At 41.2% G+C, this 22,502-nt stretch overlaps 1 protein-coding gene across 1 annotated transcript in view; it reads right to left on the bottom strand.

The window, feature by feature from the left end:
- The window catches only part of LOC127622207 (mitotic checkpoint serine/threonine-protein kinase BUB1-like), a 40,395-nt gene extending 24,547 nt beyond the window's left edge, over nucleotides 1-15,848 (bottom strand). Inside the window, exons 1-13 of the mRNA XM_052096215.1 lie at nucleotides 15,763-15,848; nucleotides 15,203-15,262; nucleotides 14,958-15,099; nucleotides 12,934-13,130; nucleotides 11,027-11,073; nucleotides 10,859-10,941; nucleotides 10,697-10,737; nucleotides 9,409-9,584; nucleotides 2,527-2,657; nucleotides 1,949-2,286; nucleotides 992-1,038; nucleotides 792-908; nucleotides 485-589 (exon numbers count right to left, since the gene is read on the bottom strand). Of these exons, the coding sequence (XP_051952175.1) occupies nucleotides 485-589; nucleotides 792-908; nucleotides 992-1,038; nucleotides 1,949-2,286; nucleotides 2,527-2,657; nucleotides 9,409-9,584; nucleotides 10,697-10,737; nucleotides 10,859-10,941; nucleotides 11,027-11,073; nucleotides 12,934-13,130; nucleotides 14,958-15,099; nucleotides 15,203-15,262; nucleotides 15,763-15,785 (1,507 nt within the window). The 5' untranslated portion in view covers nucleotides 15,786-15,848. The remainder of the gene's footprint in view (nucleotides 1-484; nucleotides 590-791; nucleotides 909-991; nucleotides 1,039-1,948; nucleotides 2,287-2,526; nucleotides 2,658-9,408; nucleotides 9,585-10,696; nucleotides 10,738-10,858; nucleotides 10,942-11,026; nucleotides 11,074-12,933; nucleotides 13,131-14,957; nucleotides 15,100-15,202; nucleotides 15,263-15,762) is intronic.
- Nucleotides 15,849-22,502: the final 6,654 nt, after the last annotated feature.

The raw sequence follows: 22,502 nt of genomic DNA, 5'->3' as shown, positions 1-22,502 counted from the left end.
ATCTATGTGACTGACAGTCTGAAGTCACTTAGAGTAAAACCAGGGAAAAACAGGGACATTATAGCACACTCACTGCAATGTTTACCTTTCACAGTGTAGCCACAGATGGATCTGTTATTGACATTCTCTTGATTTCACTGCAATGGTAAAATAAACTGTAACCACGGACCAAACTGTGGCCCGGATTGACACGGAATGGTGCAGTTTTGCAATAAGAAATATTTGCCGCGATGGTGGAAAAGTGTCTTTTGATTACCCCCTCGACTCTATTGCCGTGTTCACAATACAATGTGACGAATAAAGCGTTTTAAGGGGATACAGCACCACTCACTGGAAATAGTAGCTTGTTACTGGAAAAGATACACTACTGCCGAATCACAAACAAATGACACTTTGACCAGTTTATTAAAAGGTCTTATGTAAGGGAGGGCTTCTTCAAAAGTCCTAAAAGAATCATTAGAGCAGTGATGATTCCAGGACGTACTAGTGATTCTGCAGCTCTTCTCAAAGCTGTCCTCAGGCTGGATGATGCTGTTGAACATGGTCTCCTGGAGGAGGGTGGGTGCCTGAAACATGTCCATGATCAAACCTACATGAAAAGACACAGATCAGTCAATTAAAAATGACAAAACACACCAGTAACACAACACAAGGGCAAATACAATGAAACACTATCTACAGATCAAAATATTATACCAAAGGTTTGCAGGCAAATTATGATGAATGACTATACGATCTCTAAAAAGTGACATCTGGCCTAAAAGCCTTAAATGAGGTGTGTTTGATCTTACCCAAAGCCTCTCGTGTGTTGACCGTGGGGGAAGGGAGAACACGGGAAGGTGTGGTGTGAAGGAAACCCATAGATGTGTTTGGAGTAACGTGAGAGAGATTGAAACCTCCACATGATGCTGAGAAAGAGAGAGAGACAGAATGAGCGAGTGCACATATAGCAGCTCTATAGGATGGTATATCCACAAAAAGGAATACTCACTGTCTGCGTTTCCATCTCCATCTGCCTCATCCGGTTTAAAGACCTCACTAAGTACAGAGAAGGACACAGCTCAGAAAAACAAAGTGATTTAGGAATCAAAAAAAATTCTTGCCAGGGTGATACTATAATATTCCTTGCTATCGGAGTCAAATGAGCCCATCTCATGTCCCTATGGCATTTAGATCTGGAGAGGAGCACTGGTTGTCAAATTTTACCAATCAAGCAAACATCAAACACTAGATCGCTTACAAAAGACATATCACACCTCTCCTCAATAAGCAGGTCAATTTGACACCTTATTCATGGCTATACTACAAACAGTACAGAATGAGTTAAATGCCGAATTTGTTTGAAAGCAGAAGAATTGGGTTAGGGATTTTTATTAATTCCTAAGCATCGTTCCTCTTACGTCACCTGTATCCACCTTTTTCCTGTACGCAGTAGTTCCATTAAAGGAAGCCTGTATTTTCACTAGCGCAGCTTATGTTCTTAGACGATAACGTGATGTTTAGCATATACATTTTTGTTTTTAATTGTCTAGAAAAAAAGCATGTGGCTCCATAGTGCTGATACTTTACAGTCACGATGATCATTTTTGAAGTGGTCAGATGACATGAAGCGATGGACAGAGGTTAGTCATGTTGATATCACTGCACAAGTGGCTGTTCTCTGTCAGGAACGCTCAATCGTATTGGTAGTTTTTACATTTTATGAGAAATCATAGAGCACCCATGTTGGTCAGGAAAACGGTGGATTGAAATTAATTGTGAGCAATTCTGAACGGACTTGCCTCTCATGTATAGTGCTCCAAATCACTCACTTATGAGATTTCATGGCCGTAAAGATGGTGGTTTAGAACGCAACTGCTTATGAAGCTACTAGAGTTTTTTTTTGTTTTTTTTAAACAGACCCAGTGAGTTGAACTTGGACAGTTGATATGATGTGTTTGATACTTACTGATCTCCTCTGCTTTCCTGGACTGAGCAGTGGTAGTTTATCATCAGGGATGTGCTGGCATTGCCATGTGATATGGTATGCGTTCCTGTCGTGTGCCCTGACACCATGTCAGCCTGTTCCTGCATGCTCTCTCTAGAGCCACTCACACACTGAGCCAGGGAGCCGTGTACTGCGTGGCTTGATTCTGACATGAGTCTGGAGGACGGAGTGCAGCCTAATTTAACCTTGTGTCCTGTAGATTGCTCGCTGCGGAGATGCAGTCCTGTATGAGGCGCTGACACTGACTCTGTGGTTTCAGCCATGTGCAGTGCTGCTATCTGCAGCTCCTGCATGTGACTCTACAGGGAATCAAAATGTTTGTTTTCATTATATTATATAAAAAAATAATGACTTTCTCTGCCACTGAAACAACTTTGCTGCAGATGTAAGCAGGGCTGTGTGGGCAGGGGAAAACTACCATTAATATTTACCAATTATTTGTATTATAATATACCAATGAGTGGGCTCATTTCTTTCACACCAATCAATCTCTGACTTAAACCGGTCCTAACAAACAGAGTGTTTGAAGAAGTCTGTACCTGGAGAGTGCGTGTCTCTGGGTTCCTCTGCTCTGCCTGATGTAGAGTCACATTCTTCTCCAGATCATTCAAGAGCTGCTTCATCTTCCTCACCTCCTCTTCCTCCTCCCAAACTCTGCGGTGCTCCTCCGCTGATCAAACAACTGTCGTTACAGCTCATATGTGATGGTGTGTTTCAAAAACAAGTCACATTTCCATGATGCAAGGCTTATTAGAATACTAACACAGCGAGCTCCAGTGAAGTCAGAGAAGATTTTGCTGCCCAAACAAACTGAAAACCCCATTTTATGACACACATGCAAAGTGGACTGGTTGTGACATCATCACAACAACATTCCGTATACCAGACCAGCTTCCAAGATTCAAAATAGAGTTTATCAACATATACATTAAAGGTTACAGGGAGGCAACTGTTGAGGAGAGACAGGGAGAATGAAACATGTGAGCACTTTAACATTATGAGCTCAAATGTGTCTGCCGCCTCTCTGATGTGCGGACTGTTTAAATGACACTGTGTTGCACACCGGTCTATTATTGTAATAACATGATGGCACGTAACAAGAAAACAAACCATGACTGGTCGTTTACATGTCTCGGCCGCTTCATATGCAAGCAGGCAATTTTTAGTGCCCGCAAGAAAAAAAATCGTCCAAACGGGAAAATGTATCGGCCGATGCTGATAATGAAAAAAGTCAGAATATTTGCGACATATCGGTTGACCACTAGGTCAACCGATATGTCGCAAATATTCTGACTTTTTGAAAATGTTGCGTCGAACACGTGTTCCACAACAACACTAGGCTGCCCACAGATGCGCCTGCCTAATAATAATGCGCAAATATTCTGACTTTTTGAAAATGTATCGGCCGATGCTGATAATGAAAAAAGCCGGCCGATTTTTTGCATTTTTTACATAATCGGCATCGGCCAATATCCACGCATATCAAGCCGATTATTAGGCAGGCGCATCTGTGGGCAGCCTAGTGTTGTTGTGGAACACGTGTTCGACGCACGCTGCCCCTAGAGTCATTTTCCAGCAGAGTGAGCAGACCTCATCCAGTGCCTAAGGAAGGAGCTAAATTCCTTGGAGAAAACAGTAAGGGTTAAATTGGTATAACTTCTTTAGATTTAATTAAAAACTTTTGATATGTTACTGCCAACTTCGAGAAAAAACGCGACATGACGTTTGGCTACTTTGGATATTGATAGCGTAGTTGAAGTTGCATTATCACAGCAGAAGGGTTGCTATCATGTCACAATAAGTAAGCAAGAATTTTGCAATTACAGACAGTGAATCTGAGACTTTTATTTGTTCTGTTTGTGTGTCTTATATTTGAGAAGGTTGTCACTCAATGCAGAGAAATAAGTAATAAAAAGATACCAACGCGCTGTAGGCTAGTGAAGACTGGCTTTGGTAAGCTCGGATGTTATCGGTTCTGCTGTCGGTACTTGAGAAATTAAGAAAATACATTCTTTATTGCTATAAAGAGAAAGTTATTTTATTTCAGCCAACCATTTCTATGTATAATAATATGAAACCATTTGTCTGTGATGCAATTTAGCTGTTCAGCAGTCAGAGAGAGAGAGAGAGAGAGAGATCTCTCACGCGGTTCTACAGCGAGCACAAAACGAGCCCTGCTTAATGAGTGACAGAACTAAATATTCAAACATAGCCTCGTTTAGATCTGTGATTATTAGTCTGATTTTATTTTAGATTTCACCTTCCAAAGATTATAAAAAGAATATTTATACATAAGCCGCATTCTGTCTAGCACAACTTCCTTCCCTTCACAGCGGTGCACTGACATTTCTCCCTAAAACTCAAACTTATTTCAGAATCAGCACGATCGGTGATTGTTGTAAAATGCAGTCTAGCTACTGTTGCTAAATTGCGGGACGCGTTTAATAATAAAAAGAGCGCAAGAGATACCGTTCCCAAGGCGTGGCGCTCCGATATGGACCACAACGAGACAAGCAAAGTATTGGCTATTTTGGGTTTCATGTGCGCGTCTAAACGATCAAATATACACAAAAATATGTCAAAACGACCGGCTTGGAGATTCACTTAAACACAGTATATGTCTTAAATGGACGTAGTTATGGAAATAGTTGGGAGAAAATATGCTGCATCAGGAGCCTATTAGATCTGAACTCGGTCTTAAAGGGGAAGCGGTCTATTAAACATGTGACGATTGAGCCATTACTGCGAATCAAACAACAAAAGGCAAAGAGAAAATCAATTACAGCTCTTGAATGAATAACTTCTGCATTAAGAAGCATTAATCTATCTATGATAAACTATGCAGTGTTATTTTATTGACTAATAAATATAAATTGATTACTTTATTAGATTTCTTTTAGACCACACCTGAACAGTAATGTTAGTAGACCTTCCTGAAATTAAATCACTCTGCCTATATAACGTTTATCTTTGTGTAATATATATATATATATATATAACAAAAAGAACCGTTAAGAATACCGTTGAAGTACCGGATCGATAAGCAGTATCGGTAAGATAGTAATACCATTAAAACCTTAACAATACCATCCCTAGTTATGCCTGTGCTTCTCTTGGATGCTCTGAATATTGGATAACGTGTCTGGATTGCCCCTTAATTAAAGCTGCATTTGGATCTCAACCTTCGTGTCTCGGAGCAGTTCAGTAACACCTGCTTTGTTTATTTAATATATTTGTTATACATTATTTATACAATATGTTTTTACATTATACATTTTTAATTTTAAGCGTACAAGTGCAGATTGGTCAAGTGTTCAATAAATGTATTTGTTGAGAAATGTTGTCTATCTTAAGTAATTATTTGTGTTACATTTTATCTTTCAAATAAAAGGTTCAAATAAGAGGTAAAAAAAAAAGCACATATTGACCAAAATAAATCGGCAGCATTAATCGGCCATCGGCCGACCCGGATTTCAAAAGATCGGCATCGGCCTGAAAAAAACAATATCGGTCGACCTCTAATCACATGTATTGACCAATGTGATGTATCCTTAGAAGCATTGAATCAAAATAAATTGTTTGTTTAGGTATCAAAGCTTAATGAAGCATGTTTCTTGTGCACCCATCACTTGTTTTGTCTAAAGTTTGCTGAAGCCTAATCTTTTTATGGCTTGAGTGAGACATCATTTTTATCATTATTTTCTATCAAGAATACGAAAGCAATGACTCAAAGCAGCTAGTAGTCAGTCTTTTTCAGTCAATTCTCATGCTATACTACGATTAATCCATTCGCCAGAAGTGTGCATATTTCTGGCACCCCTGGCCACTGCCATCAGGAAATACCAATGCCATGAAGGAGTGTACTTGGTCTGCAACGATGTTTAGGTCAAATTGACGTCCACATGAATGGCAATGAACGGACCCAGAGTTTCGCAGCAGAACATTGCCGAGAGCATCACACTCTCTCCACCGGCTTGTTGTCTTCCCACAGTGCATCCTGGTGCCAACACTTCCCCAGGTTAACAAGCATATGTACACATCCATCTACATGATGTAAAAGAATGTGGGACTCAGACCAGGCGACCAGGTTCCACTACACTTTGCTCGTCCACTGTAGGCACTTTCGATGGTGGACAGTGGTAATGGGTTCTCTGACCGGTCTGCGGCTATGTAGCATGGTGTGATGCACTGTGTGTTGTGACACATTCCTCCCGTAACCATCATTAACATTTTCTGTGAAGTGCCACAGTAGACTTCTGTCGGTTCAGACCAGACAGGATAGCCTTCATTGCCCTCACCCATCAATGATTTTGGGTGCCCAACACCCTGTGGCCGGTTTGTAGTTTGTCCCTTCTCGGACCACTGTCGGTAAGTACCCGGTAATCGCTACTAGGGTAATCGCCACTGCTGACCGGGAGCACCCCACAAGCCTTGTTGTTTCACAGATGTTCTGACCGTCATCTGGCCATAACAATTTAGTCCTGATCAAAGTCGCTCAGGTCTTTACTCCTGCCCATTTCTCCTGCATTCAACACGCTGACTATGAGAACTGATTGTTTGCTTACCATCTAATCTACCCAGACTTTTACATGTGACCTTGTTAGGAGCTGATCAACATTATTCACTTCACCTGTGAGTGGTCATAATGTTTTGGCTCATCAGTGTATATATGAAATAGGAGGTAGACTGATATATCGGTTTCACTGATTAATCTGTACCAACAGTTGATTTTTGGACCTATTGGTTTTCTGCAAAAATCTGTGCCGATATGGATGCAGATTTTATTTTTAATTCCTACATGGAGCTTTTCCGCTCCTCTGTGGAGGATTCTACAATTAGAATACTTGGTACTACAGTATAACAGTGGGCTCTGGAGGTGAAATAAAAAGAAACACTGATTGACAAAATTGATTCATATTTTTATCTTCATCCATCCATCCATCTTCAACCACTTATCCGAAGTCGGGTCGCGGGGGCAGCTGCTCCAGCAGGGGGCCCCAAACTTCCCTATCCCGAGCCACATTAACCAGCTCTGACTGGGCTGACCCCGAGCGTTCCCAGGCCAGTGTGGAGATGTAATCTCTCCACCTAGTCCTGGGTCTTCCCCGAGGCCTCCTCCCAGCTGGACGTGCCTGAAACACCTCCCTAGGGAGGCGGCCAGGGGCATCCTTACCAGATGCCCAAACCACCTCAACTGACTCCTTTCAATGCAAAGGAGCAGCGGCTCTACTCCGAGCTCCTCACGGATGACTGAGCTCCTCACCCTATCTCTAAGGGAGAAGCCCGCCACCCTTCTGAGGAATCCCATTTCGGCCGCTTGTACTCGCGACCTAGTTCTTTCGGTCATGACCCAACCTTCATGACCATAGGTGAGGGTAGGAACAAAAATTGACCGGTAGATCGAGAGCTTTGCCTTTCGGCTCAGCTCTCTTTTCGTGACAACGGTGCGATAGAGCGAGTGCAATACTGCCCCTGCTGCCCCGACTCTCCGGCCAACCTCCCGCTCCATTGTCCCCTCACTCGTGAACAAGACCCCGAGGTACTTGAACTCCTTCACTTGGGGCAAAACCTCATTCTTTTCTTTTCATTTTTATCTTCGGTTCAATTCAAATATGGTTATTTTGATTAGGTAAATCAAGTATTAAAGTGAGGGCATAAAAAAAACATGAATATATGAAAATGTGTCCTGTCTGTAACTTCACATCTCGTGAACAATAAGAATAATAAAAAAATATTTTGCCAAAATGTATACTTTTCCACCACCTTAGTTATCGGTAGGGCTGGGCGATATGTCTTAAATTATATCTCGATATTTTTCAGCCTATTGACAATATATATTTCAGTGATTATGTATTTGCTCTAAAATGGCTCAAAAGTGTTTTGGTTTGTTTTATCAGAGGATCCATCATTTAATCCATTGTAGCAAGATTCAATATTTGAAAGACATTAAATAAAAATCTAATAATTCATTTTGAATTAATAAACACAAGAGAGATTAAAATTCAAACATATTCATTGATTTGCTCTTTATATTTCACACACAATGATACAAAGTAGCTTAATTAAAAGCATTATTTACCTTTAAATGTTTTTACTGTGCAAAGCTACTTTTATAGGATTATTATTATAATATAATGCTGAATTATCAGTATTATTCTGATTATTAGATTTGTGTTATACTAAAGTAATATATTACCGTTCTGTTTGCTTCATCTACACCAATCGACCTTTTTTACACTGTCTTAAACCAAGGCCAAATAAATAATGCTCACTGTTCTTCCCTCTTGGCATGAGTGTTTGAAATGCATTGGTCATACAAGTTGTCATAATCCACATACAAATTCACCTATAGAAGTATTATTTCATATTTAAATTGGAATCATATAAAAAAAAAAAAAATTCCCTTTTAAGGCTTTAAAAACGTAAACAAAATATTTTTCCATATCCAGGGGTAAAATGACGCGAAAAATAATATTTTGAATATTAAAATATTTCCAAATAGTTCAATTATGTCTCTTTTTGTTCAACATTAGTCTAAATCCATTTTACATTTTACAAACCAGCCAAGCTGAATAGCTGTTATATTATCTCTTTCCCGCCAGCGTTTTTAAAAAAAAGTTGCCAGCCACCACCAGGGTTTTTGACGATTTTCGCTAAACTTTAATGGCCCGCAGAATATTTTCTTCCATGAATATATGAAGATGCTATATATCACAATAAAGATCTGGGCCTCTGCTTTTAGGCAAAAAAAACGATTTTATTTTATCTTCATTTGTTCTTTTTTTATTGCGACTTGAACAGAGGTAGGTTTTGTCAAAAACAACATTTCAGACAAAAAGCTGATAAAAAGGCATGTTTATGTCTGATATTTTGAGCTTCTCAATACTCCACTTCATGTTTGAGACGATCGCAGTCTGTTTCTTTGATCAAAGAGTTGCGTACTCTTTCAAAACATGCGGAGGGGTCTTCCTTACCGTATAACACCTAAAACACGGAAACCCGGAAAATTCCGTGTTTGACGGGGAAGCGTTTTTTCATAAAACACGGAAAATTCTGTGTTTGGCGGGGAAAGGGTTATAATGTATTGTCTAAAATGAGATTTAATTATGCCCAAATTCTTCTCTCGCACATCATTTTAAGTCTCTCCAATTAAACCCTCCATTTCTCATGAAGGAAACCTTTGCGATTCTGTGTGTATTTGCATTTTTTTAATGACCTTTTTGGACAGTAAAATGTGACTGGATTTGAAGTGCACAATAATTGCAGTTAGATCAAATAATTATCAGGCAGTTATTTCCAGTATAATGTTCCTCACACTGTCTACATCTGTCTATCCTTCCATCCGCCTGTGATCTCAAGCAATGTAAAGTGAGTATGTCAGAGAACGGTGATCAGTTTGTATAGTGGGATTGTTCTCTCACCCAGACTGCGCTGTTCCTCCTGCTGTTTACATTTAGTGAAGTAGCGTCTGGCTCGGAGCTCTTCAAAAGACATCTCTGATCCCTCACACTTCAGCTCATCCACACAGTACATGGACACACACTGCACAGCGTTACTGCTGCTAGTCCGGCTCGGGTTATTCTCTGATCGAGAGATTCTGACCACAGAGGAAACACTTAATAACAATGACATTTTCACTAACTGGTGCTGCAGGACTCCGATTTTACACTGGATATCAAGTGCCGACTCAACACTGTCCCGAAACTGTTTATCATATAAAAGTAAACCAGAACGTTTCCTTAATTCTTTACTTTAAATTGGGTTGACAACCCAAAAATGGGTTAAAGGTCTTTTCAGATAGGGTCGTGGACAGCTTGAAAAAACAAAAACAATCCTAAATGAAAATGGGTTTTTCTTCAATTTTGGGTACCTTCAGACTTCTAAAATGTTGAAAGACTTGTTAACAAATTTCACACTGTTACTATTTTTTTCATATTATTTGTCTACTAACAATGTTTGAACATGCATAAAAGGAGATTATTTTTGATCATTTTTTATTTTATTTGATAAAAGCCATACACAAAAGGACACAAATGGAAATGACATTATTAGCATTTTTGAAATGAGGCCACAACTTTGGGACAGTCATCATTTTTGGAAAGCTGATAGTATTCATATTCAAACAATAAATATTGAAATGGTTTATTTCACTCTTTGCTTCGATAATCACAAATTTAAGCATGTTATAAGTTGTATTTTGTAAATGAATTTTCATTGTTTAACATGGAATGCCTGGTAAAAAAAACTTTCTAATTGAAATGCAACTAATCAACTTATGGTATAGCAAAATAAATAGGCTCACAAACTTTTAAATGGAGTGAAAGAAGCTTCCCTTTTCTATGCGTCCAATCACTACGGTATATTGCTGCTAATTCATGTCTCTTTGTACAATAGCTAATTGTAATAACAATTATAGCCATGTGTTGTTTATGCATTAAAAATGTCACTTTGCCTATTCAGCCTATATTAGGTTAATACTTTTGCAGTCAAAATGTTTGATTTAATGATATTGATGTTGCTTTTACACGATAAACATTTTAGTACCGTGTTGAGTCACCACTCGATGGCTTGACTTAGTTGCAAAATCTGGTCCAGAAGCAAAACCAGTTGAAAACCACTGGTTTAAACCACAGCTATTACTCGAAACAGCAGTAAAGTCATCAAAACAATCTTATTGAAGAACATGAAGCGATGATAATAAACACTTACATGCGCACTGTTCTAGGAGCAGGAGAGCTCTCTTCTGGCTCCTGCAAAACAAGTTTGTTGCATTTAACTTTGATGTGTATGAATTAGAAATCAAGATGAAGCTACACTCCTTATAAAGAGTGAAGTGAAACACACACACAGATTATCAGCGTGTGGCTTTACCTTGCACTGCGGTTGAACAGCATCTCTCTGTCTGAGATTCTGATTGACAAGATGTGAGTTTTGAAGTGGCTGCCGCACATTATCTGTGTCAGAAGAGGCAGTAATCTGTATTCATTATTGTCCTCAGTAACGGCCACAGGAAAAGGACCAATGTACCACAAGCTTTACCTGGTTGTGCTGTCTGAGTATTTGCAGATATTCTCCCCTGAAAGAGCCTGAAAACACATCACAATTAAGTGAATGAGAGGGAATGGAGTCAGTATTTGTATTTAGAAGGTATGAAAAAGCTGAGAAAGTCATAGCATAGTTGTTCCTTGGGTATGTTTTGTGTGTTGTATATAAAGCTTTTTATAACGTTTAAGCTTAATAGGACTACATATACAAAATTCAATATTTAGATGGATGTTTGATTTTAAATCTCTGTATCCTCACGTATGAATGAAGATTTTGTTTCCTTTAGAGTGAAATTCTGTGTTCTTTTGATGTCTTTAACTTTTAATATCATTCCAGAAGATTACAGGTCTCTACCAGAATCCTGAAAACATTTTGCACTTTGCACATTTTTTCTCTGTTGGGGCCTCTAAATAAATACATTTATGAGAGATTTTTCCTGCTTGAGTACAAGCTCTATACTTTATATTAGATTATTCAAGTGCAACAGTTGGTGAAAATCTTTTATGACAGCCAGTGAGAGATATATAAAGTGCAGTGCTGATATATATCGAGTGTATATAGAGTGGTGGTGGCGTAGTGGGCTAAAGCACATAACTGTTAATCAGAAGGTTGCTGGTTCGATCCCCATGGCCACCACCTGCTAGGCACTTAACTCCAGGTTGCTCCGGGGGGATTGTCCCTGTAGTAAGTGCACTGTAAGTCTGCCAAATGCATAAATGTAATTGTATATTGATCATGAGAGATCAAGAGTTCAAAGGGGCTGATTGCTTGGGGAAGAAGCTGTCATGAAGTCGGCTGATGCGGGTCCTGATGCTGCGATACCGCCTGCCTGATGGTAGCAGTGAGAGGCATAACTGGTTTATGCTCCTCCATGTTCCCGGAATTAACACACAGGTTCACACACACAAGTGCCACATAACCATTGCTATTAATCCTAGCTTATCTAATGATCTATACATCTGATTATCTTGTGTGTGGACTCGTTTGAAAGATAATCACCTCCAAGTAATGATATTATATTTTCCATTTATTTTCACATGAAAATGTGGCATTTAAGCAACACCAACATAATTGTCAATGTCAATGACATATACTTCTCTAGTACTCACTATATTTCTGTCTGAGAGTAAAACAAATAGGCTGGTTATATTCTACTCTTTAAGAGCTTTCCAATAAGATATGACACATGACTATATGATGTGTTTTGTGTTAAATATGTATATATATATATAATAAAATGTACAGTGCACTGTTGGTGTGACCAGTGGTGGTGGCGTAGTGGCTAAAGCACAGGGCTGTTAATCAGAAGGTCACAGGTTCTAACCCCACGGCCACCACCATTGTGCCCTTGAGTAAGACACTTAACTCCAGGTTGCTCCGGGGGGATTGTCCCTGTAATAATTGCACTGTAAGTCACTTTGGATAAAAGTGTCTGCCAAATGCATAAATGTAAAATGTAAATTTATTGCCTGCATGCATTAGAAAGTAGAGCGTCTGAGCTTTAAAACATTACTTATTTGTGTTGTTCAAGACTGTATTTATTATTTCGACCAAAAAACATTTGGGGGCCTGCCGGGTTAAACAACAAAATACAGAATTTGAGATGTGCTGAAAATGATACTTCATGGCTTTCAAAAAAATTCTAGAAATCTAGAGGACTTCCTAAAAGTGGCCAAAGTTGAAGAAACTCCCATATATGACTTGAGTCCATCCATCATTGTAAATCTATGGAATTTTTTAGCCACACAATTTGAGTAACTCATGTCTGTAGCACAAATTGTGTGGTTTAATCGTTAAGGTTAGGGGTTTATACAGATATCTAAACTCAAATAACAGTGATGCTCATCTTAGCTCAATGAATACCTATGAGCTATCCTCAGAGTGGTTTTGCTTTCACTCACTTGTACTGTTGAAGCACACTGTCTTGTGGTTGAGCCTTGTTCTCTAGAGCTCTCTGGTAAACTGTCTCAGCCTGTGCAAGCAGCCCTTTCTTCTCAAACTGATGGGCCCATTCCACATACAGTACTGCAGCTTGTGTTCCAATGCCCTGGAAGTGCAGATGACTGTACACCTCAATCGGATCGCTGTAGAAACTCGCCTGGAGAAAGTGGTTAAAGTGTGCAAGTTCATACAAAAAGGAAAGTTCTAAGTCATTGTGTATTTCACAAAAAAAGACTATGCAGCTCTTGAGAGCTACAGTGGAAATACAACTTGAATTTGGGACTGACATTAGTCAAAAGCTTCTCATGTTCTTCTCATCTTCGCAATCAGTTCAAAGCTTCTCATCCGCACTTTCTCACGTGCAACGAGCTCGCGATCATTTCTCTGACACGTGCGTGCAACAACCGGGCTTTCCTCGATTGTGGAGTGCAGACCTCAAAACTGATGTGACCAATTTCAATTCTAGTGAGACATTTCAAGGTGCGTTTAAGCTAGTATTTATTTTTCATAAATACATTAATTTATTATTCTTATTACTATTATTTAAGACTAGCTACACTGACCTAACCATGGTCATGGTCTTTCCTCCTGTGTAATATGTATGTTCTGTTTGAAATGAGGAAACAAATGGGATAATAATAGGCTCATAAGTAAATATGCTCTTCCATTTTTAAAAGGGGAGAAAAAACTTCCTGTCGGTAATAATGTCACTTGACACATGTCCTTGTATTGGAAAACCATGAACAAAACTATGCAACATAAAAGGAAATGCGACCCAGGATACATTAAATACAGGTTATGTTTTTACTATGATGGGTCGCCACTTGATTTCTAATGTAAAATCCGTCCTGAAGCAGAACCAGTTGAGAATCACCAAGTTAAAGGTACAGACAGGAGCAGTCGCGCACATACAGTATATGTTTCAATTATAATAAAGCATTTGTTCAACCAAAAAAATTATAATAATTGTGTAATACTGTGAAACCGTCATATTTTCTGAGACGGTTATCGTACCGTGAAAATCTCATACCATTGCAACTAGGGATGCACCGATGTATCGGCCAAACATCGGTATCAGCCGAAATTCGCCTTGACTGACATCAGCCTATCGGCAAATACGATGTCTTTCACCAATGGCAGTGGCCGATGTTCATCCATTTAAATATCTTGATTATTTGCGGTGGACTTGGACAACAGTTGCCTACCTAGCTGCAGTTTCAGAGTAGATCCAACAGGTGGTACTATAATACCAGACTCTGTCATGTGGCAAGAGGGCAACAGATGCAGTGGGCATCTGTGGTTTGTTTTCAAATAAGCACAAGAAAATGTCAGTGGTGTGGAAGTGTTTAACAGACAGTTAAACACTTCCACAGACAGGTCTGTGATCTAGTGAAAAATTCTGTTGTATAGCAGGCTAAAAAGGCTCTTGAAAAAGTTATTTTTCACAAAAAGAGTCTTTGTTATTTGAAAGAAGGTTATATCAAACGTTGTTTCATACAGTTGTATGATTGAATTTGTGCTCATTCAAAGATAGCGTGATGCAGGGCTGAAAGACTTAGAAGCAGCTCATTTCTTTTTTAGAATGAAGATTTCTTTGTTTTACTGGCACAAAAGGGGGATTAAATAACAAAAAAATGAATAAATGGGTATGACTAAATGGTTATTTTAAACATCGGTGTATCCCTAGTTGCAACCCTAACTTGGAATATAGAGCACGAGTCATATGTAATCTTAACTTGCATGGTGTTTATTTATTTGTCCTTTTTGGAGCTTGAAAAGACACTATAGGCTGTCATTGTATGGAAAACAGCTGTGATTTTGCCCAAACTATCCTTAAATATAGTATTAACATATATTACAGTAGGTTTGCAACAACATGAGTGCGAGTACATTTCCAAAATGTGTTCATTGGCCAAACTAATCATTCAGTCTCAAAGAGTAAGACACTGACTTCAGAACAGTGACTGTGCAAGGGTGAACTTACACATTTGATGCAGTGAGTGACGTATCGCAGGTCATTATGGTATCGCTCGTCTTGAATGAAGGTTTGAATGAGGCGGTCCAGCACTACATACATGTCCTTCCTCTCCTCTGGGGACAGCTTGCACTCGAGAAACTGTACAAACCTGCCACAGCACAAAACACATTTGTAACACGCAGAAAAGGTGATCGAATTAAATAACTAGAATAAAGACAAGCCATTGATAAAAAGATTAATTAAAGACTTACTTGTCCCAAGGATCTAAGGGGTCATCTCCAACATAACCACTCACACTTGACTCAAAGGCCCTGTCGTGATCATTAGAGACAGTTAGGAAATGTGCAGCTAAAAGCATGAATACACTTGAACCGTGATTAATATAACTGTCATAGTGTCTTAAGGTGCAAAGCATATGGTGAATCTTTACATTGCATAAACACCTTATAAACACTTTAGTGGGGGGAATGAGTTTAGAAAGACAACAGGTCTGAATAGTCTTGGGCTGTTTGTACATTCCGTCAACGGAAGTCTATGGGATCCGCTAAAGGAAAAAGCAGTGGAATGACATAGTCAGGACAGTCTGGAGAACTGTACGGAGTCTGTGGATGTAGTTTAAAAGTTACAGCCATTTTGGCCTTGGTTTAGAGATTTTGACAAAACAACAAACCCTAGTCAAGACAACATAATGATGCCATCAAACAATTATATAATCCAAATAAACGTTTCGGTATTGCAGGAAATCAGATAAAACAAACAACTGAAGGCGATCTGACATATAGAAACATAGTGTCTGTCACATGCTACTTACTGAAAATAAGAGTTAACGTCCATCGTGTCTTCCCGATTAACCCAGAAAGACCGACTGTTAAGGTTTACAGTTAAACACGGTTCATTTAGAACTTTTTAATACAAATGATAAATTCCGAATATCTTAAATAATACTTTATTAGTAGACAACTAGCCCCGCTCTGGTAACTTATTTGCGAAAACGGAATGTTTTCAAATTCACCGCTTCACCAATCACAGCCCTCCAGGATGAGAATTGCCAATCACAACCCTTCAGGATGCAGAATAGCCAATTACAGCCCTTCAAGATGAGAATAGCCAATCATAGCCCTTCGGGATGAGCCAATAATTGTCCACCAAATCGTACGTCATCAAGGCCCCCCACCCAACCAACGCAAAACGTCGGCAAAATAGTCTCAATCGTTTGTGCTGCTCGGTTTTTTAGATATTAAAATAATATATATTGCCCCCCCCCCTCCATGCTCTAAATTCGCCCAAAATAAGCTCAATCGTTTGTGCTTCGTTTGTGCCGGTGTTGTGCCTATTGTTATCTTGCATAATTTATTTGTATCATCCCCTCCCATATACAAAATGAAATAGATGGCAACATAATATGTCATATTTGGACCCGCTTCTAGTGTGTTCAGGTCTTCCTAGAATTCTAGTTTCATGAGATATTTACTAGTTGATCATCAGTTATCTGTGTTACCTTGTACCCTGATTTAATCTGTGGGTTTTTCTCTTCTGATTTGTGCAATAAACTGCATCTGGGTTCAACTCCTTGTCTCGGCTTTGTAAAACTTTCTGACCCAAACGTAACTTAGAAAATAAACCATGTTTTTCACATTATAAATCAGAATTCTGATCAATTTTAAATGAACCAAGATATATATATTCCAGTGCAGAAATCCTACAAGAGTCCCTTCTCTGTGAAGAACAAGCTAGGCTTAGCAGCAGTGAGGCGGTGTGTGAGTGTATATATATATATATATATATATATATATATATATATATATATATATATATATATATATATATATATATCTTAACATATAATACATTTATATGTCACATTTATAAAGTCACATTTTCATTTAATATTCTGTAATGAAGGAGCTCCCAATAATCCGGCACATGAAAGAAGCTGTGAAATGGCTCCATTCCAACAGCCATCTGCTCAGGGGTCCAGTGGAAGAGCCTCTTTTCATTCGAATGAATGAAGACCACAAGGAAAAGGCCCGCAACAATCTCCTGGAACAGTCAGAAGCTTCCAGAGAGCCCTTTCTATTTCATTTTGTGTTCAGGGATGACAAGGAGTTATTTTAGCAAGAATGTAAGGACAAAATGGGCCTGAGAGCGAATTCCTCATTTGATACATTTTAAGTTTAATTTATACAGGATTGTCATGATAAAATGGGCCTAGGGATGAATTGGTCATTTGTTGTATACATTTTTATTGTTTCTTTTAAAATTATGCTGAATTTTCTTTCTTTTTTAGTTTTTTGACATGTTTTAATTTACATAAAGAAAAATGCATGCTGCACATGTTCTTGTGAAATAAAGTATATTTTATATAAAATGCCCATAAGTTTCAAGCATTATTTTTCACCATCATGATCAGGAATTAACTCTCATAATACAATGAAACGGATAACTATACACAATTATATTACACAAGATCAATGTTTTAAAATGCTTATTGTACTGTACCTTAATGTATCATTATAACATACATATAAAGTATACGCAAACTACGCTCCAAAACGTTAGGTGGCGCTACTCGGTTTTGAACGTAAGCTCCGCCCCTCGCTTCCGGTTCTGGCGCTGGAGTTAGAACTTAAGCTCAGCCCCTCACTTCCGGTTCTGGCGCTCGGGTTCTGAAACTGGTGGTGCTGCAGGTCTGCAGCTGGATACTATTGAAACTCGCTGCACCACTGTCTCGCCAACTGACATCATGCGCGTGCTCGCGAGGGGCACTCAGATTCTGGCAGGGATTCCAATTTCGGCACAACACCTGTAAAAGATTAATTTGTGCTGCTTTAGTATTTAAAATATTAGACATTGAATTACAGGTGAATTATAAATGCTGATATTTATTGAATACAATACTGACAGAACAAAACAGATCACTTAATAGTCACAAAAATCAAATATAGGTTAATAGCAGTCTCGGTCATTCTGATTACTATATATTAGGCTACTTAATTATATATTTCTAAAATAGGTCTATCTTGTTTTGTGTGTAGTCAGTACGATTTATGAGCAGTGTACATTTTATTTTGGGTTTGTCATTTAAATCTCTTGCCAAAATGTTGGATGAAGATGTTTTAATACAACAACAACTCCTTATCGATGTTTTTGTAGTTCCTATGGTGTTTATTTAAAACGTATTGGTATTCAGACAGCAGCAGCTCAATATTCATCTGGTGTCTGTCGGACTCTTTTTCTGTCACTCACTTTCTATCAGCTCTGGGCACGAAAACAAAAGCGCAAATCTCCTCGATGTGAACACACTTTTAGAGACGAATTGCCTAAGAATTTCTGTCAAGACTAATCATCACATCATTTGTTCAATAAACAATTATCTTTACTTCATTCACTGGTGTTTGCTGATTTACATGGAGTATCATCTATTACACTTCACTGCCACCACTATAGGCTCTATAGGTGACACTTCTGTTCATGCTCTTGTTGAAATTAGTGTAGAGTTAGTAGAGAAAAAGTTGTCTAAATTACATTTCTGGCCAATGTAAGTACAATGTTTTAACACTGCCAGTTACAATAGTATCTGTTAACTTCAAGAATAATTGTACACCATTCAAGAGAGCAAAGATTGTCAATGTTTATTGAACATAATACTCATTGCTAATACTAATACATGCTAATTACAGTTTTACATGTGAACCATGTTAGTTCTTTGAATACATTGTGCATCTAGGGGTCAACATTACCATATTGGTCCTAATATAAGATACATTATCCTTATATATTATTACTATATTATCCTTACATTCAGACCAATACAGTAATTGTATTGTATACAGTAACAAAAGATTGCTGGACTTTTGATCTTGAAGTTCCATTTCAGAAATGGAATTAATTCATGCCTGAATCAGTTAAATACAACAAGTTCTCTAAAACACCAAAAAAGGTCCATCCATCCATCCATCTTCAACCGCTTATCCGAAGTCGGGTCGCGGGGGCAGCTGCTCCAGCAGGGGGCCCCAAACTTCCCTATCCCAAGCCACATTAACCAGCTCTGACTGGGGGACCCCGAGGCGTTCCCAGGCCAGTGTGAAGATGTAATCTCTCCACCTAGTCCTGGGTCTTCCCCGAGGCCTCCTCCCAGCTGGACGTGCCTGAAACACCTCCCTCCATGGGGGCATCCTTACCAGATGCCCAAACCACCTCAACTGGCTCCTTTCGACGCAAAGGAGCAGTGGCTCTACTCCGAGCTCCTCACGGATGACTGAGCTCTTCACCCTATCTCTAAGGGAGAAGCCCGCCACCCTTCTGAGGAAGCCCATTTCGGCCGCTTGTACTCGTGACCTAGTTCTTTCGGTCATGACCCAACCTTCATGACCATAGGTGAGGGTAGGAACAAAAATTGACCGGTAGATCGAGAGCTTTGCCTTTCGGCTCAGCTCTCTTTTCGTGACAACGGTGCGATAGAGCGAGTGCAATACCGCCCCCGCTGCCCCGATTCTCTGGCCAACCTCCCGCTCCATTGTCCCCTCACTCGTGAACAAGACCCCGAGGTACTTGAACTCCTTCACTTGGGGCAAAACCTCATTCCCTACGTGGAGTACGCACTCCATCGGTTTCCTGCTGAGAACCATGGCCTCAGATTTAGAGGTGCTAATCCTCATCCCAGCTGCTTCACACTCGACTGCCAAGCGATCCAGTGAGAGCTGAAGGTCACGGACTGATGATGACATGAAGACAACATCATCTGCCAAAAGCAGCGATGAGATCCCCAGCCCACCGAACCGCACACCTTCCCCACCCCGACTATGCCTCGATATCCTGTCCATGAATATCACAAACAGGATTGGTGACAAAGCACAGCCTTGGCGGAGACCAACCCCCACATGGAATGAACTCGACTTCGTGCCGAGGACCCGGACACAGCTCTCGCTTTGGACGTACAGGGATTGGATCGCCCTAAGAAGGGACCCCCCCACCCTGTACTCCCGCAGCACCTCCCACAGTCTCTCCCGGGGGACCCGGTCATATGCCTTCTCCAGATCCACAAAACACATGTAGCATGTAGATGGGCATACTCCCAGGCCCCCTCCAGGATCCTTGCGAGAGTAAAGATCTGGTCTGTTGTTCCACGGCCAGGACGAAAACCGCATTGTTCCTATTCAATCCGAGGTTCGACAATCAGCCGAACCCTCCTCTCCAGCACCTTGGAGTAAACTTTACCAGGGAGGCTGAGAATTGTGATACCCTTGTAGTTGGCACACACTCTCTGATCCCCCTTTTTGAAGAGGGGAACCACCACCCCGTTCTGCCACTCCTTAGGCACTGTCCCAGATTTCCACGCAATGTTGAAGAGGCGTGTCATCCATGACACCCCCTCCACATCCAAAGCTTTCAGCATTTCTGGTCGGATCTCATCAACCCCCGGGGCTTTGCCACTGTGGAGTTGTTTGACTACCTCAGTGACCTCCCCCAGGGAAATAGAATCTGATCCCCCATCAGCCTCCGGCTCTGCCTCTACCATAGAGGGCGTGTTGGGATTTAGGAGTTCTTCAAAGTGTTCCTTCCACCGCCCAATAACCTCCTCGGTTGAGGTCAACAGCGTCCCATCTTTGCTGTATACAGCTTGGATGGTTCCCCGTTTCCCCCTCCTAAGGTGGCGGACGGTTTTCCAGAAGCACTTTGGTGCGGACCGAAAGTCCTTCTCCATGGCTTCTCTGAATTTTTCCCACACCCACTGCTTTGCCTCCCTCATGGCCGAGGCCGCAGCCCTTCGGGCCTGTTGGTCCCTTGCAAATGCCTCCGGAGACCTCCGGAACAACAAATCCCAGAAGGCCTCTTTCTTCAGTCGGACGGCTTCCCTGACCACCAGTGTCCACCACGGTGTTCGAGGGTTACCACCCCTTGCGGCACCTAAAACCTTGACGCCGCAGCTCTCCACCGTGGCTTCGGCAATGGAAGCTTTGAACATTGCCCACTCCGGTTCAATGTCCCCAACCTCCACAGGGATGCCTGAAAAGCTCCGCCGGAGGTGTGAGTTGAAGATCTCGCGGACAGGGACCTCCTCCAAACGTTCCCGGTTCACCCGCACTACTCGCTTGGGCTTCCCAGGTCTGTCCAGAGTCTTTCCCCACCCCTTGACCCAACTCACCACCAGATGGTGATCGGTTGACAGCTCTGCCCCTCTCTTCACCCGAGTGTCCAAAACATATAGCCTCAGATCCGACGACACGATTACAAAATCTGTCATCGACCTTCGGCCTAGGGTGCTCTGGTACCACGTACACTTATGAGCATCCTTATGTTCGAACATGGTGTTTGTTATAGATAATCCATGACTAGCACAGAAGTCTAATAACAAACATCCACTTGAGTTCAGATCAGGGAGGCCGTTCCTCCCAATCACGCCTTTCCAGGTGTCCCTGTCATTTCCCACGTATGCGTTGAAGTCACCCAGCATCACTATGGAGTCCCCTACTGGGGCCCTATTCAGAACTCCATTCAGGGTCTCCAAGAAGGCCGAATACTCTGAACTGCTGTTCGGTGCATATGCACAGACAATAGTCAGAGTTTTCACCCCCACAACCCGTAGGCGTAGGGAGGCGACCCTCTCGTCCACCGTGGTAAACTCCAACGTAGTGGCGCTCAGCCGGGGACTCGTGAGTATCCCCACACCCGCCCGTCGCCTCACACCCTGGGAAACTCCAGAGAAGAATAGAGTCCATCCCCTATCCAGGAGTACGGATCCAGAGCCAAAAATGTGCGTCGATGTAAGCCCCACCAGATCCAACTGGTAACGCTCCACCTCCCTCACTAGTTCCGGCTCCTTCCCCCCCAGTGAGGTGACATTCCACGTCCCCAGAGCAAGCCTTTGCCGCCCGGGTCTGGTCCGTCGAGGCCCACGGCCTTCACTGCCACCCATATGGAAGCGCACCCGACTCCTGCGGTTTCTCCAATGGGTGGTGGGCCCAAGGGATGTAGAGGGGGGTTTCACGTCGCTTCTTCGGGCTGTGCCCGGCCGGGCTCCGTGAGAAGCCCGGCCACCAGGCGCTCGCCGACGAGCCCTCCATCTGGGCCTGGCTCCAGGCAGGGTATCTCCTCTTTCCGTTTTTTCCATGGAGTCATTGTGAACCATTCTTAGTCTGGCCCTTCACCTGAGACCACTTTGCCTTGGGAGACCCTACCAGGAGCACATGTGACCAAAAAAGGTAATACACAATTTTGAAGCCTGGCATCTGGACAAATGTGATAAATAATCACATATTGCAAGAAGTGAAATGCCCCTGCGCATTTGCCTTTAAAAGAGCCAAGGTCTATCCATCAGCCACAGAGAAATACATAGAAATCAGAGGCAACTGTAAGGAGAGTCGTGGCCACATTCACAGAAAATGTGACGGAGCACCTGAAATGTGCTCAAGTGTTCAAGTGTTTAATTAAAAACACTGATGACTCCCTGCACACTAGCTGTTCCAAGTGTGCGATGTCTGGTAACTTGCATGTGCAGATAGCCAAAGAACTGTGTGAGGGTAGAACAACAGAGGCAACAAAGCTGATGGA

This window comes from Xyrauchen texanus, chromosome 28 (assembly GCF_025860055.1).
Source record: "Xyrauchen texanus isolate HMW12.3.18 chromosome 28, RBS_HiC_50CHRs, whole genome shotgun sequence".
In the NCBI taxonomy this organism is placed as follows: Eukaryota; Metazoa; Chordata; class Actinopteri; order Cypriniformes; family Catostomidae; genus Xyrauchen; species Xyrauchen texanus.
The sequence above is the reverse complement of the archived record's forward strand: the minus strand, read 5'-3'. Positions and strand labels throughout refer to the sequence as shown.